Raw genomic sequence first — 17,875 nt, 5'->3', positions numbered from 1 at the left:
ATTTTAACACAAGCTTTTATTTTATTCCTGCTCTCCTTATATCAAATACATTTTGAGATTATCAGACTTTACTAAATTTTCCATCAGAAATTAAAAATATCTCCATATAATTTCCTCCCTCTGGTAAGTCAAGTTCATTTTGTGTAAAACATTTCTTCCCTTGTAAAACTAGACTGTAAATTTTTCAAAAAAGAATTTTCTTTTAAATTGACTCTTCAGTCCTATAACTAGTAAGCACCATGCTATTCTGGGACCCCAAAGAAAGCAATAGTAAATCAAGTTCTATAGAACTTCTTTGGTTTGTATTTAAACTAACCATTTATTCAATTCCACAAAGAAATCAGTGTTATATTTTTCTTAACATTCAACTTAAAACATTAGACATAATAAGCTGAATGAGGGAAAATCATTATCAAATGCTAAAAATGTAAACATGAAGAAAGTAAACATGAAAACAAATCTCTTTTTAAAAATTCATTTAATTACAAGAAAATTAGCCAGAAAATTGCACAGTTCCAAACAAATCCTCTGTATAAACACAAGGGCTCATTTACCATCATCTTTTTATATTTATCTCTGAAATAACATTCCATCTATTGAACTCAGCTTCTACTGGCAAAATTAGAATACATGGGTATTTTTACTGTTTAATATTCCATAAGCAGAATTGGCTTTTGTCCTGAAGTTATGATGGTGTCTGTCATTCCACTTCAGAGAAACTCTAAAATTGTCCCCTTATGAGTTTAAATTAGCCACTCTCAAAATCCAATGGAAAAAAAAAAAGAAAAACACTGTAGTTTCACTAAAAGATTCCTGTCCTCAACTTCATTTTACCAGCCTAAGTACAAATTCAGAGAAAAGCTTCTTAAGTCCTGTAGTTTCAAATTCCTTTTGTAACTCATCCAACGATGAATACTCTTTGACTTCAAATGCCAGAAACCTGCATTATACAAGAGAAACTCATGAATATGCCTAAATTTGTCAGAGTATAATTATCGATTCAGTTGCTTTTCCATCTGCAATAGTACTAAATTATACCTTTTGTGTTCTGCCTGTACTTTTGTTTCAAACAGTACACTCATCATTTTCTCTTTGCATTTCTTTCCACTTGAGTCCACATCCACTTTGCAGGTTTTCTGAAGAATCAGGTACTCCTAAATGATAGAACAGTATGTTAAATACATATCTTACTCTGAATCTCAAAGTCTCACTTTTAAAGGAGAAATAATCTGCTGGCCTGTTTGCATGCTGACAGAGTACTCGCTTTCTGAATCAAGCAGTAAGAGAGTTATACTGTTTTTATGTACTTGGGAGCGTAACATTCTGGTGAATGCTGGAGAAAAGAAGGTTTTAATCCAACTACACAGGCTTAAATCTAGACTAATCAGCCTACTAGAGCTGATTCTGGGGTTAGTTACCTAAATCCTCTGTGCCTCAATAACCTACTCCATAAAATGCTTGCTCTTAACAGCTACCTTATAGGGAAGCTGTGATGGTTAAATGAGCTAATATGTTGCTCTTAGAGGAATGCCTGGCACAACAGCACTTAATACAGCACCAGCTGCTGTCATTATTACAGTACTATTACTACTTCAAGGTCAGAGTGAAGTTAATAGGCACACAGCACCAAACTTTCCAAATTGATGGAATCCATAAATATGTACCTGTAATTCTCAATCCTGATAAACAATCTTAAAAAATTTAAGAGATATTTACATTAAATGGCATTTTAGGGAAAGTTAATAAAAAGGAAAGAACTATTTTTAAAAGTTCTCTGGTCTAGCCATATGATTAAATATATATTCATTAATTGATGGATCCAATCAGAGTAAAAATATCTGCAAAACAGCTGCACTTAGCCTAATATGCCTGAGCTGGCTTAAAGAACATCTGACCCCTTTGGGGAAATATGAGCAAAGAAATTATGAGCATTCATTCAGTCAGCCAGTATTTTACCCAAGAGTCCAGCTTTATAGATATGCTAGGAGTGAGTGATATTCGCTCAGTCATGTCTGACTCTTTGCAACCCCATGGACTGTAGCCTGCCAGGATCCTCTGTCCAAGGAATTCTCCAGTCAAGAATACTGGAATAGGTTGCCTTTTCCTTCTCCAAGATATACTATACATCACCTTAAAAAATATGTCATTCCTTGGTCAGACCCCAACCCAAGATCTGTATTAAATCTAAAACTGTGTTGTACCTATACACTATAACCTAGCACTACTCTGGTTAACTGACATTATCAATTATCAAGTTTTGTGTTAAGATCCCATCATGAAAAGCTATGTAATCCTACAAATTTTAGTAACCCTATAAATCTTTAAGACAATAAGTTATGAAAGATAAATCTGTTTTAAATAAATTCCACTGTAATTATCCTTGACCCAACCCACTTGAAAGCATAAAGTGATTTGTAGCTCTTTCAAGATTTAACATATAATAAGCAATTTTCCTTGTCTGGTCCCACATAAAGCAGGTTAGATGTTTATAGAATGAGAACTTGAAAAATCTGAAGAAGATGATGATTTTGAAAGCAGCTGCTGAGACAAGTCAAGTGGAAAGCAAAAGTTAGGGAGGAGATGACAAGCTGACAGCCCTAATGATTCTACTTCCACTCACACTAAATCCTGGTTAAGAGGGACCAGGTCCTCTTTCCGGATACTACAGATACCAAATTCAAGCTTCAGAATGTATCTTTAACTGCCAAGTTAAAATTTTGCAGGCTTACCCACAAATACATACATTGCTGTGTGCTTAACCAAGGCAAGAAATATAAACAGGCACAAAATTAGTCCAAATTTATAAAGTTTAGGCTCAAAGCTAATTACAGAAACAAACATTTGGGTACCATAGAGAGTTCTTTTTTAATAACCTATCACTTTCATTAAGTGGCATGATTTTTAAAACATAATCTTCTACTTATTCTTCAAGCTTTACAATTCTGCACTTGTAATTAGAAGTTACAGATAGTCTTTAAAAAAGAAAATACAGATCTATTAACATGGTAAGAGCGCACACAGAAACAGCTCAATGATTCATCTGTCCCATTCTTATAAAACACCATTTTAGCAGAACATAGCCAAATTTACATTCCACATCAAACGTTTTGGCACCTTGATGTCATTTCTGTCTCCCTGCAGTAAAATCAGTATGATTTTACCCATGAACATCAGTCTTCCTGTCAGCCTTAAATCAGAAGCCCACTTCTCCACAGTTCTGACATATTTAGCCTTCGCTCTCATGTGATCTAAATGCAAAAGAGTCATCCACAACCCATCATCCACAGTCATGCTCGCTGCAGAAGAGCACTTTTCACCACCACTTCCTGCTTCTGGGTGCTCGAGGATGTGCCTGAGGTTTTGTTGAATCCAGAGAACCAGCTCATGAACCATAGGTTCTGACAAAAGGGTCTCTGCTTGCTCCAGTAACTTCTCCTTCACGATTTCACACTGGGCCCTGGTCAAGTGCTTGGAGTTCACCACAATACCAGGTAGGCAGGACGGGTAACTGAGCGGTAAGTGGAATACCAACTGCAAGGGTATATCCGTATCTGTAAATCCTTCGGCTTTCGTGAGAATTCTGAACATAGCCCCGTCTGTCTCTGGAAAGCATCCAAAAATAATGATTAGTTGTACCTAATTCAATTTGAATGGAACACTAACAAGAGAAAATTTTGGTTTCAGATGTCAATTTATTTTTCATGTGAAAACTAAGTTATTTTATGAAGAGACACATCACACTAAGAAAGCCATTATGTACAGGTGTTTTCTTTCAGACATATATATACACACACATATATACATTCATAGAATTATGCCCAACCAGCACCCAGGATTTCACCGGCATTTACAATTGCTATTATCCTCTTTTCATTAAGGTCACCAGAAAGGTTTCTCCTTATATGATTTTTTTTTTCCTACCCAGACTTAGTTGCTAATTCTGGAAATTCCTAATAAACTCACATGAACCTTCAAAGAAATAGTGTCGTGTATTTATAAAATCAGCAATTAGCTTAAAAGCTATACACTAAATCCAATGAAAATCATGTTGCAGTGAGTCCGAGCAGAAGCAAATACTGGATCCCGTGTGGTGGTTGTAAGGGTGCAGAGAACACCACGACTATGCATACACACTAACAGCCTGGACCCGCTCTTTCTCACTTCAAATGTATTATTATCAGTGTAACATGAAGGCAGCGAGAGGAACTAAAATGGGGCAGCCATCAGTTCAGCCGTTCTCTGGCTCCATGAGGAGGGGGAAATGGGAAAGTACACACAGGATACAAGATGAAACGCTCTGCTCTCTTTCAGATTTGCTCCACTTCACCCCTCTGATGTGTTCCACACCACTTCACCCCACTTCTCGCAAGTTGATAAAACATCAGGCTGATTCATTCTGCAGGGGGCAGAAGCACACAGATCAGAAGAGAAGAGTAGAACAGAACCGGGTGCCGAGGAGGCTCTTTGAAGTTAACTTGCCTTCGTCTACGCTACTTCTGTCTCCACAGCCCTTGTTTCATTCTCCTTCACAAGACAGGCAGTCAGATCATTCTCATTTTCATACCTGGATTGCTGCTCAACAGCCTAAACAATGGAAACCTGAATGTATCCCCATTTTAAAGAACTGAACAGAACATTAAAATAGCTCTCTAGCCATCTGATTCCATTTATTCAGAAGCCATGGTTATAGACATTGATTTATATGGGACCAAACACATCTGTTACACAAGGTTTTTCTTTAGTAGAATCTTCAGCATCAGAGGCAAATCACAACTGTTTTAGGACACTACCCCAAAACTCAGGCAGTAACCATTATAAGGATGATATTAAAATGATATAACTTAAATTTGTATTACGTAAGAAAAATGTGGCCACATAAAGCAAAGTTTTCCAAACAACTTAGTGCATTCCCCTAAAACCCATCACCAGATTCTCAAAATCTTTCTTTCTTCTATCCTGTTACTTCTCCTTTTTTTAAAAAAAAATTTTTTACTATTAAAGTAGGCTCCCTGGATGTCAGTAAGATCATTACATTTCACTTGGTAAAATGGGTATTATAAATAGACCAACAGACAACGTGTAACCACTAGACTAAATAAGCCTTCCAGAAATCATCTAGAGGGTCCACTTTCCCTCTCAAGGGGGAGATATAATTTTTAAAGCTCTTCATTCATCATTTAACAAATAGTCACAGGAAACATAAGTGACTAGGGTTCGATCCCTGGGTTGGGAAGATCCTTTGGAGGACTAAATGGCAACTGACTCAAGTATTCTTTTTTTTTAATTCATCTATTGAAAATACTTTTTTTTTAATTGAAGGATAATTGATTTACAGAATTGTGCTGATTTCTGACAAACATCAACATGCATCAGCCTTAAGTATACATATGTCCCCTCCCTCTTTAACCTCTCTCCCACTTTTTCCCCATCCCACCCCTCTAGGTTGTTACAAAGCCCCGGATTGAGTTCCCTGAGACATACAGCAAATTCCCATTGGCTATCTATCTTACATATGGTAACGTAAGTTTCCATGTTACTCTCTCCATACATCCTACCCTCTCCTTCCTCCCCACACCCCCTCGCCCATCCCCATGTCCGTAAGTCTGTTCTCTACGTCAATTATTGTTGCCTGGAGAATTCCATAGACAGAGGAGCCTGGCAGGCTACAATCCATGGGGTTACAAAAGAGTTGAACACAACTTAGCAACTAAACAACAAGTCAGCAAATAGAAAATTAATAAGAGAAAATCCTGACTTTAGCTTTGGAAATTGTGAAATTATTAGTTATGCTTAGAAGGAAAACTACTTTAATTCTATCAAGAATTGGAAAGGACTAACAACCTTCCTACTTGGTTTTCTCTGTGACTCCTTTCACACACACACACACACACACACACACACACACACACACACACAGGAGTTGCAAACTGAAATTACACAAAATGATGCTATCTCTGTAAGAAAATGAAAATCCCAATAACATACCCCCAATACTGTTGATATTTAACGCAGCAGTAAAATTGTACATTCTTTTAAAAACTCATTTTCTCCCTAAAACTCTAGAAGGATGTACATTACCCTTCCTTTCTCATCTGCCCTGGTTTGTACATGCAATTAAACTGGCTCTTTTTGCCTCAGAAATTTTCATGTAATCACATATACTGTCAGTCTGATTTGGGTTATTTTTCCATAAAAAAGAAAACAAGGTTGTTCCTATCTACTTTATGTTTATTTAACAGGTTAGAAACAGAGTGATTAACAGAAAAATAATGGTGTTCTATATCTTACTGCTAATCTCTGGCCTTCCCTGGCACCAAGATACTCTAGTTATTAAGTTCAACTCACAAACTCATCATTCTCAATAAACATCTGTGCCACAGAAAACTTATGCCTGCCCTAGGAATCTACGATTTTCATAAATTCCAAGAATATTTCACCTAAAGATCCTAGCAAAAGATTTAAGTCTTGCCTCTGGTTAAAGTTCACATACCTATTCCCTAGTTTGTATTTTTTTTTAATAAGTCTTTATGCCTTAAAATAAGTGTATCAATTTCATAACCAAAATAGGGGTTTCAAACCTTATTCTTCCTTACAAGTATATGAAAGAAATTATGCTCCTAACTACCCTCCAAACAACAGAAATTCAAACTATAGCAACTGAAATAAACCCCAAATTCCATACCATTATTTTTAAGAATTCACCCTACACACACACAACAGAAATTCAATAAATGCTATACAATAACAGAAGACAGTGGAAAATCTAAACAAATTTAAGAGGATGAATTCTTCAAGATTCATTTAGAGCCTACTTAGAAATCATTGCATCATAACTGCATTATTGCAATCACTGAATCATGGCATCACCGACTGGAAGGACAGGAGCTTGAGCAAGCTCCAGGAGTCGATGATGGACAGGGAAGCCTGGAGTGCTGCAGTGCAAAGAGTCGGACACGACTGAGCAACTGAACTGCACTGAAGAAATCATTTATATACCACATACAACTGGCTTTCCCCATACTTTCTTTCTTTCTTTCTTTCTTTTTTTTTTGCAGTATTTACATGTCCTCAGGGTAAGACTGTTCAGAAAACCACTAAAAAGTCCCCAACAGCCTCTCTTACTTCATTATACAGGGTTTTTTCCCTCTTGCTTCCGGATGCCTCCCCACAAGTATACATCCACCAGTGCTGCAGCTGGATTGTTATATACACTAAAAGGTAGTTACAAAAAAAAAAAACAAACTAAGAATAAGTGAAGCTCAAAGTGGCAATCCCTCCTTTAGAAGTGAAGTTCAAGGCTGAATTGGTTTTAGAGGTGACCTCAGTACCAACAATCAGCAGGGAACAGGCCTGAGCAGATTTAGAGGGCTCAGTGGGTGACAGTAATGATTCATTTTGCAGGAAGGTCCAATGCAGTCTGAACATCAGTGTTAGCAGAATACACAAATTTACTCTGAAGCTACCGTGCAAACATATCATATGATAATGAGTCTTACACCCTCCCATTTCATAACATGCTTATCTGTAAGATGATTTTCCAGAAACACAATTCAATGTATAATGAGCACTGACTATGGCAATATACTCTCTGTGACCTCTGATTACCTCATCAAGAAAATGAAGATTCGTAACATCACCAGTCTCACCTACTTCCCAGGTATCCACAAGGCCAAGCACACACATTACCCTTCGTAACTATTCTGAACGTAAGTTGGACCACATCTGATTCTTTGCTCTGGGTAGTCGTCTTGCTCTCCTTTTCTGGACAAGTGTTATCCTTGCTAAGAACTGTTTTCCGGTTGCAGCAACTCATCTCTATTAAGTAGCATGATGCACTGCAAGAGTCCTCGAGCTTAGTGGTTACTAAACCAGCCTGAGCATCTGTTATCTTCTCTATAAAATAAACAGCACCCCTCATCGGGACTAATGACAAGCCTGGTAGATTTTTAACCATGTTTCCTTCTTTAGATGTGTCTGTGCTGTGCTTAGTCACTCAATCATGTCCAACTCTTTGTGACCCCATGGAGCCTGCCAGGCTCCTCTGTCCATGGGGATTCTCCAGGCAAGAATACTGGAATAGGTGACCATACCCTCCTCTAGGAGATCTTCTCAACCCAGGGATCGAACCTAGGTCTCCCACACTGCAGGCAGATTCTTTACCAACTGAGCCACCAGGAAAGCCTAGATTTGTCTAGTTTCCATGAAAAAAAGTGTTAGTGTTCTAACCTACCTTAAATTTCACTGACACAGCTTTTAAACGTCTTTCAGGATTCTCTGTCACTGTTTTCCCAGTATCTGAGAATAATTCCTTGCCAATTTCATTTGCTTAATCACAGTTTAAGATTACCTATCTTTCTTTTGAATAAAGTTGTTCAAATTGCTCATTCTTCTTCTACCATTCTCTCAGATATACAAGAGATTATGTATATATGCATAAATACTTCTTGAAAAATAAGCAAAAAATAAAAAATCTTGAAAGAAAAAAAAAAACAGAATACCTCTCATCAAATAAGATGCATTTAAAGTATCAGGTATATGGCAGGCGACCCCCATTAAACCTGGCACTTTGTCTGACTGCGCTGCACAGGGAACAGCAGAATGCCCCTGACTTGGTCTACCCATGGCATGCCCTAGTGGACAGGTGTCGGAGCTTTCAGAATTTACACCCATAAGAAAAAGCTACAGCTGATGCCTCTTACAATGAACTAACTACAGCCATCACAAAGAGGCCACAGTGTATGTAAGTCCCGTGAAATTCTCAGCACAAATTAGTCCAGCCAAAAATATGCAATTATTCAGACTTCAATCTTATGGCCTTAATATATGACCCCTGGGTTGGCAGCCTGAGCCTTCCCGGGCTACCTCCTACCAGAAGCACAATCCTACCAATGTTAACCTGATTTCAGGGGCAACAAAGGGAAGCTTATATGAGGAAAAGGCCAGGAAGGAACTGATGGTATTCAGAATGTTCTGGTGTTAAGCTTATACCCTCCAATCCAGGCTGACAGTGACCCGAGAGTGGTAGCCAGCAGCCCACTGGATGTTTACTGTGGTCTATTTAAGCAGTTCTTACGTACCCTTAATTCCCAGTTGTGAACATCAAACATTCCTATTTCAACCACTGAATTGTTTTATTCTCCAATGAACCTTTCAGCAACAAAATGTCCTAAGTTGTTACACTGAATTCTTTTATAATTCAATTACTTACTGATGCCAGAACACTGAATTAAATTAATTAGGAGGCATGGCTTGAAGTCATGCTCAATTTAACAGCAGATAAAGGGTCCACAGTGTTCTTTGTATCAAAAAATTGCTCCCTTTCTTTCTGTGCTTACTTTTTTCAGTTTTCTCTGAACCATCAGCAGTGTCCTATGTTCAGCCATGTGCTGAGGATACAGACCACGGTTACTCCATCCTCTTTCAGGTGTAATGGTAAATCCTAGGTTCATTTTCCCAGGATATTCCCAGTTGAGCCATAATAAAGGAATTAAAGAAAACTAATGATGTCCTCAAATAGCCTGCCTCAAGTAGAAATAATGAAGTAATTATCAATAAAGAAAGTAGTGAAGAGAGCAAGTAAGGTGATAAAGAATAACAGATGCTATCCTATCAGAAGATGGGTGACCCTCCCCCCCAAAACAAACACTACCAGGGAGTAAATCTTCTCATAACGATTTTAAACTTGTTTCAGAAAGCTGCAAGACAGGCTAGGCATTGAAAAGAAAGCAGCTTCACCACATAAATTGGTTCACGGTGCCCAGAACACAACAGTGCTAAATGAACGTGTAAAGACTGGTGATCAAGAGAAAAAAGTAAAAAGGAGGCAAGCCTCTGCAGGTGAATAACACGTCACATGGACACGAGGAATAGATCCTAACCCTTGATAGCTTTCTCACAACACCCAGACATTTTAGACTCCCTTCTTAAAGGTCAATCAATTTATGGTCAGAAAGACGATTTTAATAGCAGCTGTAACATGACAGAAGTTTAGATCTCATGCCAAAAAATTTACATAGTGTATTTGAAAGCTAAGAGAAAACTGAAAATCATCTGCATCACTGCACTTTTTCATAAACTGAAGTTTTGTTTTTTACTTAACAGAAGCTACAGACAGATACAGAGAGTAAGTGTTCGCTATCAGGAAAATAAACCCAGAAGAACCGTTCTAAACTGTAAGCTCCGGGGAAAGTGTCTTTGAAAAACCTTGAGTTTTCAGGGACTCAAATGTGAGCGGAACAATTAATGCGCTCCAAGAGCCTGTAATTGACAACCACCTTTAAGCGAACTAAAAAAGCTGAAGAAAAACAATCCAACTGGGAGAGCTCTGAGTGAGCGCTGGTTGAATTCAAAAATTCATTCAACAATAATTTACTATGAATACCTACCACGTGCCTGGCACTGACCTAGGTGCCCGCAGTTTTGTGATTACAAAACAGACAGGGTCCTGCCTTCTTGCAACTTGAGACAACCAAATACCCATTTAGTTAAACTTCAATGGGTGCCCCGATGGGGAAGTTGGCTTTAAACTAGGGGTGTCAGAAAAAAAAAAATAAATAAATAAACTAGGGGTGTCAGGAGAGACCTCTTTGTAAGATGAGATCTGAAGAATAGGTTCAGGACACCCAGGGAAAGCCTGGGGGGACGCTGTCCAGGAGGGCGCAGCTGGTAGCCCTCAGCGAGTTGAGGAGTGATCAGGCCAATTAGGGGGTGAAACGGGCGCGGGGGGAGGTATGTCTGAGGGGGATGTATAGGTGAGTGGCGGGGGGCGGGGGACGGGAGAATGGGGGGAAATCAAGGAATGGGGGGGGAGCGAATGGAGGTGGGAATGGGCGAGTGGGGGACGCGAGAGTAGTGGGTGAGACGGACCAGTGGATGAAGGGGCGCGGGAAGCAGGGACCGGCCGACGGGCTGCAGGAGCCTGAGCGTTGTGTTCTCGGCTGACTGCAGAGCAGCGGGAAGGGGCGCTACACTATTCATGTTTTAAGCGTCGCCGCACTCTCCCGCCTGCTCCCGCACACGCCCAGGCCCGGCGCCTGTCACTCCATCACTCGGGGCGGTGAGCCCAGCCGGGGTGGTGGGGAGCCCGGGTCCCTCCGGCGCGGAAGTAGTCACCTGAGAGACTCAGCACTTCCCACTCGTCAGGCCCGCAGAAAATCGCTGCCAGGGCCGAGAGCTCCTCCCGCACCGGCTCCGCCATGGCCGCACGGCCTCGCACGCTCAGCACCGCCCCTTCCGCCGCCGCTGCCGCCCCGGCCGTCCCAGAACAGTGCGGCCAGGCTGCCACCGGGGGGCGCTCCGCGTCTCCGCTGGGCTCCGCGGGCTGGATGCCGCTAGACGCCCCGCCCACAAGCTCCGGCTCTGTAACTGCAGCCGGAAGACTCACGCCGTTTGGGGGACTTTTCTCCAAGGGTGAAGGCCCTGTGGTCCAAGGCAGGGTGTCTGCCAGAGGCCACCGTGCAGCTCACCCGCTGCTTTTCTAACACAGGGAAGCCGCCTAGCAAAGCCGGAAGTTCTCTAACTTTAGTCCGGGCTTTGTACACTAGCCATTCCCTCCCAGACTTGTCCTTGAAGGGAACTTGGAGGTTAGGAAAAAAAAAAAAAAGCAGGGAAGTGACTAGAAGAGGTTAGCCCCTGTCTGGCTCAGAAGTGAACTACGGGTTAGAGACACTGCAGTTAACAGATCAGAGGAGATTCTCCGCCCTCATGGAGGTACTGGAGACCCAGGCGATCTGGGACAGGAAAACCTCCGGGGCAGTAACAACCTCCACATGCTGAGCGGTAACTGGCACTCAGACTCTAGAGCAAGACCGGATTCCTCTTTTTCTTTCTCCTAACGATGGTTCAGAAGGCGAGAGTTGGACCTGCCAGCTCTGCAGTCTAAGGATGTTACTGGGGTGGCCTGGACCCTTGCGGGGGACCTGTGTACCCAGGTGCTGGGAGCAGTGTCATAACGTTACTATTTGTCTCTAGCTTCACAGGGTTCCCTGGTGGCTCAGTGGTAAAGAACCCGTCTGCCAACGCAGGAGACCCAGGTTCAGTCCCTGCGTGGTGAAGATCCCCTGGAGAAGGAAATGGCCACCCACCCCAGTATTCTTGCCTGGGAAATCCCATGGACAAAGGATGCCTAGCCGCTACAGTCTATGGGGTCTCAAAAGAGTTAGACATGGCTTAGCATGTAAACAATAGCAAACAAACAAACAAACAAAATCATAGGGGACAGCCCTGCTGATTGGCAACCCCCACTTGCCAATGCAAATGGAACTCCTGGGCCTTTGAGGGTACAATCAAGTATGTAAATGTGGCAAATGCTAGCTTTTCAACATTACTCATTTTGTGATCTTCGATTGATACAAAGCAATGTGATTCTGAACTCCACTCAAATCTAAGAATGTTCAGTTCTATTTGCAATTTTTTAAGGAATCTCCACACTGTTCTCCATAGTGGCTGTACTAGTTTGCATTCCCACCAACAGTGTAGGAGGGTTCCCTTTTCTCCACACCCTCTCCAGCAGCACTGTTTATAATAGCCAGGACATGGAAACAACCTAGATGTCCATCAGCAGATGAATGGATAAGAAAGCTGTGGTACATATACACAATGGAGTATTACTCAGCCGTTAAAAAGAATTCATTTGAATCAGTTCTGATTAGATGGATGAAACTGGAGCCAATTATACAGAGTGAAGTAAGCCAGAAAGAAAAACACCAATACAGTATACTAACACATATATATGGAATTTAGGAAGATGGCAATGACAACCCTGTAGGCAAGACAGGAAAAAAAGACACAGATGTGTATAACGGACTTTTGGACTCAGAGGGAGAGGGAGAGGGTGGGATGATTTGGGCGAATGGGAATTCTAACATGTATACTGTCATGTAAGAATTGAATCGCCAGTCCATGTCTGACGTAGGGTGCAGCATGCTTGGGGCTGGTACATGGGGATGACCCAGAGAGATGTTGTGGGGAGGGAGGTGGGAGGGGGGTTCATGTTTGGGAACGCATGTAAGAATTAAAGATTTTAAAATTTAAAAAATAAAAAAAAAAAATTTAAAAATTAAAAAAAAAAAATGTTCAGAATTATCAATCCATTCTGTTTCAACGTTGGTTTTGTGAACAAGATTACAATGATTCCGTGTGATAGTTTTTTCAGTATATTTGACTTATCCTTTTGTTTCTCAAGTAACACTTTAAAATTTTGCAGACCCAAAAAGTAGCTGGTCTAGTTCACAGAGGTCCCACGATTTTTGTTTGTATCAGAAATAACATTTTGTGAGATAAATCAGGAAATTTAGATGGCTACACAGTGACTCCTGTCATTGACCTATGGATGTCAGGGAAACAGGGCTGATTTAAAGACTGAATTCATGTTACCATCATTAACATCCTTCCCACTCCAACTAAGAAGGGGTGTTAAAAAGGAAAAGATACTGTCTTCTGAGAACAGAAAGGAAGTTTAACAAGATAAACTGCAGGAGAAATGCCTTTCAGAGAATGCCGTGGGGTTTAGTGACCCCAAGTAATTAAGAGCACTGCTGTGTACATAGCTGAAAAGACAAAGGTTTATTTAAATGCATAATTATCTCTGATGTGGCCAATTTGTTTAATAATAATAACTCCTTTGAGTTATTTCCAAAGTAGCAGCAGTTCAGTAGGTTCAGTAGCTGCTAAAGAGTTTGGTGTGCAAAAGAATAAATTTTTAATTTAAAACATCATTGAATTATTGTTAATTTTAGCTTGAAATCCAATGTTAGTATTAAAAGTGATAGGAAAATATTAATTTATTTGACTTATTAAAGATAATTGACAAAAAATCAAGTAGTTCATATCTTATTTTTGATTTCCTGAATTCAATATAAGTGATATGAGTCCAATAATATTAACAGCAAGACTACAGCTGTCAGAAATATTAGGAGGCATCCCTGAAGCCTGTTGTCACAAGGTGTCCATGAAATTGATGTAAGAGTGCATCAATCTATGTAAAATTTTCTTGTCAATAGGTTTCTTCTTTGCTTTTCCTTTCTTCGTTGATTTCTTAACCTGCTTCTCATACTCCATTTAGCATGTTTAAATAAAACAGGAGTCGATGTGCATGTCTTTTAAATTGACAGTATCCTCAGGCCCTGGAGTCCTATGAATAAGTTTCTATTCTCTGACATTTGGAAGTAATCATCACAGAGAAAGCATAATGTCAGCTTGATATTTCTCTCACTATGAAAATACCAGCTACATGTCAAATATCTGAAGCCTACCTTAATGCAGTAAATTTTCTTGGATTCATATGCTACTGAAAATTCTAAATATTTAAATGTGCAATGATATCTAGACATGTGGATAAATGTCTAGTTAGAGCATGATCTCTTTCTCTTCTTCTCTACTCCTCTGCCCCAACAGTGTTTGTTTTCCTAGAATAATATTGTTTATATACGCAACTTTCCTAAATAGTTGCTTTCCCAAGACCAAAGGAGAAGCTATAAATCTCTCACCTCCAGTTAAAACCACTAGCCCACGAGAAAGAGTTCTTTAACTTTTCTGGGAAAACCTTTCTATTTACTTTATCATATGTAGTATGTGGACTGGAATATTCAACTCTGTGTCTGCAATTTTAAGTCAAATTAAGGTAGGAGACAGATGGGCCCCTGGGCTGGACAGCTGGTGTTTGTCAATTGGAGTAAAATTGAAGCTTTGTTCTCATCCAGACTCTTGAGGAACAGTGCTAGTGGCAAAAGCTATGAAGTAAGAGATAAGGTACCCACTCCTAAGGTCTCTGTCTGCACATGCGCAGGAAGGCTTCTGGGGGGTCAAAAAGGGAGGGAGTCCAACCCCATATTAAGTGTGAACATGCACCCACAGGCCATCTTAACAAAAAGTTGCACATACATATTGGGGAGGGTCCTAGGACCCTAATTCTGACTCCTAATTCTGAAGTGAATGGGAGTGTGATAAGGAAAATGATCATATTAAGACTATGAGGCAAGTAAAAATGCTTTCAAGAACCACTAAAAGTAAAGAACAAAAGAGGCATTAAATGCCAACTTGCTAAGTGAACCTGAACTCCAGTAAGTTGTGCTACTGGTTTTGTCTAAAGGCTTTTTGTATTTACTTACTTCATAAATACTCATAAGTTGCTTCATAGTTCTCAGGCACTATTGGTCTGGCTCGACAAGCTGAGTATTAAAACACAGAGATGAAAGCAGCGGGCCTTTGCTCTCTTCAGTTTTGAGTCTAGACAGGTAAACCCTGCGTGCAACAATTACACGTTCTTTCATCATGCTGAGGTAACAAGAAATGCCACATTCTCTGATTCATGTAAAGTCCACTGTCATGGTTTGGTGACCGTGAAGGGCTACTGTGGAGCACGTTACCTCCCACAATTTCCCAGAGGATAAATATGTCTGTAATGCTAAGGAATACAGCAGGTTTCCAAAAGTACATCAAGTCAGTGGTGTCGATTGGCCATAGTTCTTTTTGTTCTGTTACCATGTATGAGTCACAAATTTATTTTTCACCCAGAAAACAAAAGCAAATAGGATGCGTAAGAATTTGATATTGACACTGTAATCATACCCTTCTGTGGGAAGATCTGCCTCCACCTTGTCCAAGTAATCTGTACTCCCTCCAAAAAATTGGTTACATTCTGCCTGTAAGAAATTGTTTGATTCTCACACAGGAGCAATATCAAAAGTTTCAGCTTACCTTGTAAGAAAACATCCCCATGACCCAGGTCCATTACATAAATGTTCAATGCCTTATCAATGTTATAAAAAGAAGTCTTCAGTTTCATTAGGGTTTTAGACTTTGCCTAACACCCTAGAGTTAATTTTGGTTACTACTGTATTTTTTATTCATCATATATTTTGTCAGTGTGTATTACTAGTCTGACCAGTTTTTATTATCTGGATTGGAGGAGGGGGTACTTGGGATTATGTGAATTTTATAAAACTCCTTTTCTCCAAACTTGTAAAGGAATTATAAATAAGTCAATGCTGCCATCTTGCAAAATAGATTCTCGGTGGTTGAAAGTTGAAAGAAAGAGTATATCAAAGAATCAAAACTGTGATTGGGAAACTTAGATCTGAATTTCCTTATAAGAAAAAATGTGGGGGCTCTGCAGGCAGAAAATGTATTAGGCACAAAGAGATGAAAGGGAGGAAAAAAGGAAGGAGGAGGGGCAAAGAGGTACGCTAGGAAGATCAACACTTCAGAACACTATGTGAAAGGACGATTTTCATGAAGTGAAGGAAGTCGGAGGTTAGAAGTTCGGCTTTATTTCTAGAAGATTTATTTACCAGCTTTTTATGCATAGAGAGTCCTGAAACTTTATTTATTAATAATATGATGTCTAGGTTTGCTTCAAAATAATGTAGGAAGGGGGGAAGAAGCTGCGGTATGGATGGGGCTGACATGACCATAGGTTAATAACTGATGAGATGGAGTTGTGGGTACCCAAGGATTTGGCATACTGTTCTGTTTTCGTGTATTTTATATTCTTTATAATAAAAGTTCATGTTTATATTATTGGTAGATAATCTATCAAGATACTTGAAATTTTCATAATAATTAAGAAAGAAAGAAAAGGGAAAATAGGAGGGAAGAGAAAAGAAGAAAAAAAAAACAGGGCCAAGTAGAAAGAACTGAGTTGGTGAAGGCCATTAAGAAAGAAGAGAACAGGTTCCCTAGTGACAGGTTCAACGAATGCATGACTTACAATTTGTTCAGGTGAGAAGAGCATAGAACCTAACATTTATTTCAGTGTCCTTCACAAGATACAAGAGGTTTACTCGTAGACATTCATGTAGAGGGAGACAGGCAGAGCTGTGGGCTCCTCAGTGTAAGCCTCCAAACTCCTTCTGGTTTGTGGTTTGGATCCCATCGGTCGTTCTGTGGTCCAGGGTGGCCACCAGAGCCCCAGCCACCAAGTCCACATAGAGTCAGGAGAGTAGGGCTCAGGCCATTGGCTGGAATTTAGTCCCATGACAGCTCCCAGCTAAAAGGGGGACCAGGAAATGTCATTTCTGGGAGGCCATGTACCCAACCAAAGGGAGAGGAAGAAGTAAAGTATTATTGTTATCATTTCTTTCTTATTAGGGACAAAGGGAATCAGCCCTGGAAGACAGCTGGCAGTCCCCACATGAAGCTGAGTTCTGGCCAAAAGGTTAGGTGGTCACATACCATAAATCTGTGGAGCTCACCTTCCCCACCCCTCAACCCCCACTACCCTTTAGTATTTGTCACGCTGCCCCATTTTATTTTTCCCATGTCATTTACTGTTACCTGAAATCTCGTTTATTTGCTGACCTGTAACTTGTGATTGCCCCACAGAGAGCAGGGTCTGCCTCCTCCTGAGTACCACCAGATGGGTTCATATGTCCAGAGTGTTGAGGACACACAGGCCCCAAGACGGTCTGATGGGGTCTGTGGCTCACAAGCTGAGACTTTCTGGGAGGAGCAAGGCAATTCAGAAAGACCTGAATGAAGGCAGGGGCCAGCGGCTCTGGTGTTCCTATGCTTAAGGGGTGGGGCCGGCTTGGAGTTCTCTGCACCATGCGGGTTCCTGCAATCTCAACAAGGGAGGGAATGTCCACACTTTCCCAGAGGTAGAACAGAGGGAGTGGGCTGGGGGTGGGGACAGGGCTTGAAAGGTGTAGGCAGTCACACATCAAAAACAGAGTCAGACGCATTTACCATCTGTCTCCACCAGAATTCTATAACTCCCACGATGTCAGGGCCCTATCAGTCTTGTTCACTTCAGTATCCTCCGTGTCTAAAATAGTACCTGGCAAATTAGGAATTCAATAACATTTGCTAATACAAATAAACTCACTGCAAAGTTTATAAACTCTTCATAACCGTTGCTTATTCAACAGAATTATGG

At 40.5% G+C, this 17,875-nt stretch overlaps 1 protein-coding gene across 3 annotated transcripts; it reads right to left on the bottom strand.

Moving 5' to 3' along the window:
* On the bottom strand, nucleotides 284-11,225 carry RWDD3 (RWD domain containing 3). 3 transcript variants are annotated; one of them, XM_005678062.2, is made up of 4 exons: nucleotides 11,113-11,225; nucleotides 3,115-3,602; nucleotides 1,039-1,154; nucleotides 284-940 (listed from the first exon to the last, which is right to left on the bottom strand). In XM_005678062.2, the coding sequence occupies exons 1-4, from the start codon at nucleotides 11,195-11,197 to the stop codon at nucleotides 826-828; spliced, it is 804 nt and encodes a 267-aa protein (XP_005678119.1). In that variant the 5' UTR covers nucleotides 11,198-11,225; the 3' UTR covers nucleotides 284-825. The 3 variants fall into 3 exon arrangements, with proteins under 3 accessions (XP_005678119.1, XP_017901289.1, XP_005678121.1); XM_018045800.1 differs by having other exon boundaries at nucleotides 462-940; nucleotides 3,091-3,602; XM_005678064.3 differs by having other exon boundaries at nucleotides 462-940; nucleotides 3,162-3,602.

The sequence above is a fragment of the Capra hircus genome, chromosome 3 (genome assembly GCF_001704415.2).
Source record: "Capra hircus breed San Clemente chromosome 3, ASM170441v1, whole genome shotgun sequence".
In the NCBI taxonomy this organism is placed as follows: domain Eukaryota; kingdom Metazoa; phylum Chordata; class Mammalia; order Artiodactyla; family Bovidae; genus Capra; species Capra hircus.
This window is presented reverse-complemented; position numbering and strand designations above follow the sequence as displayed.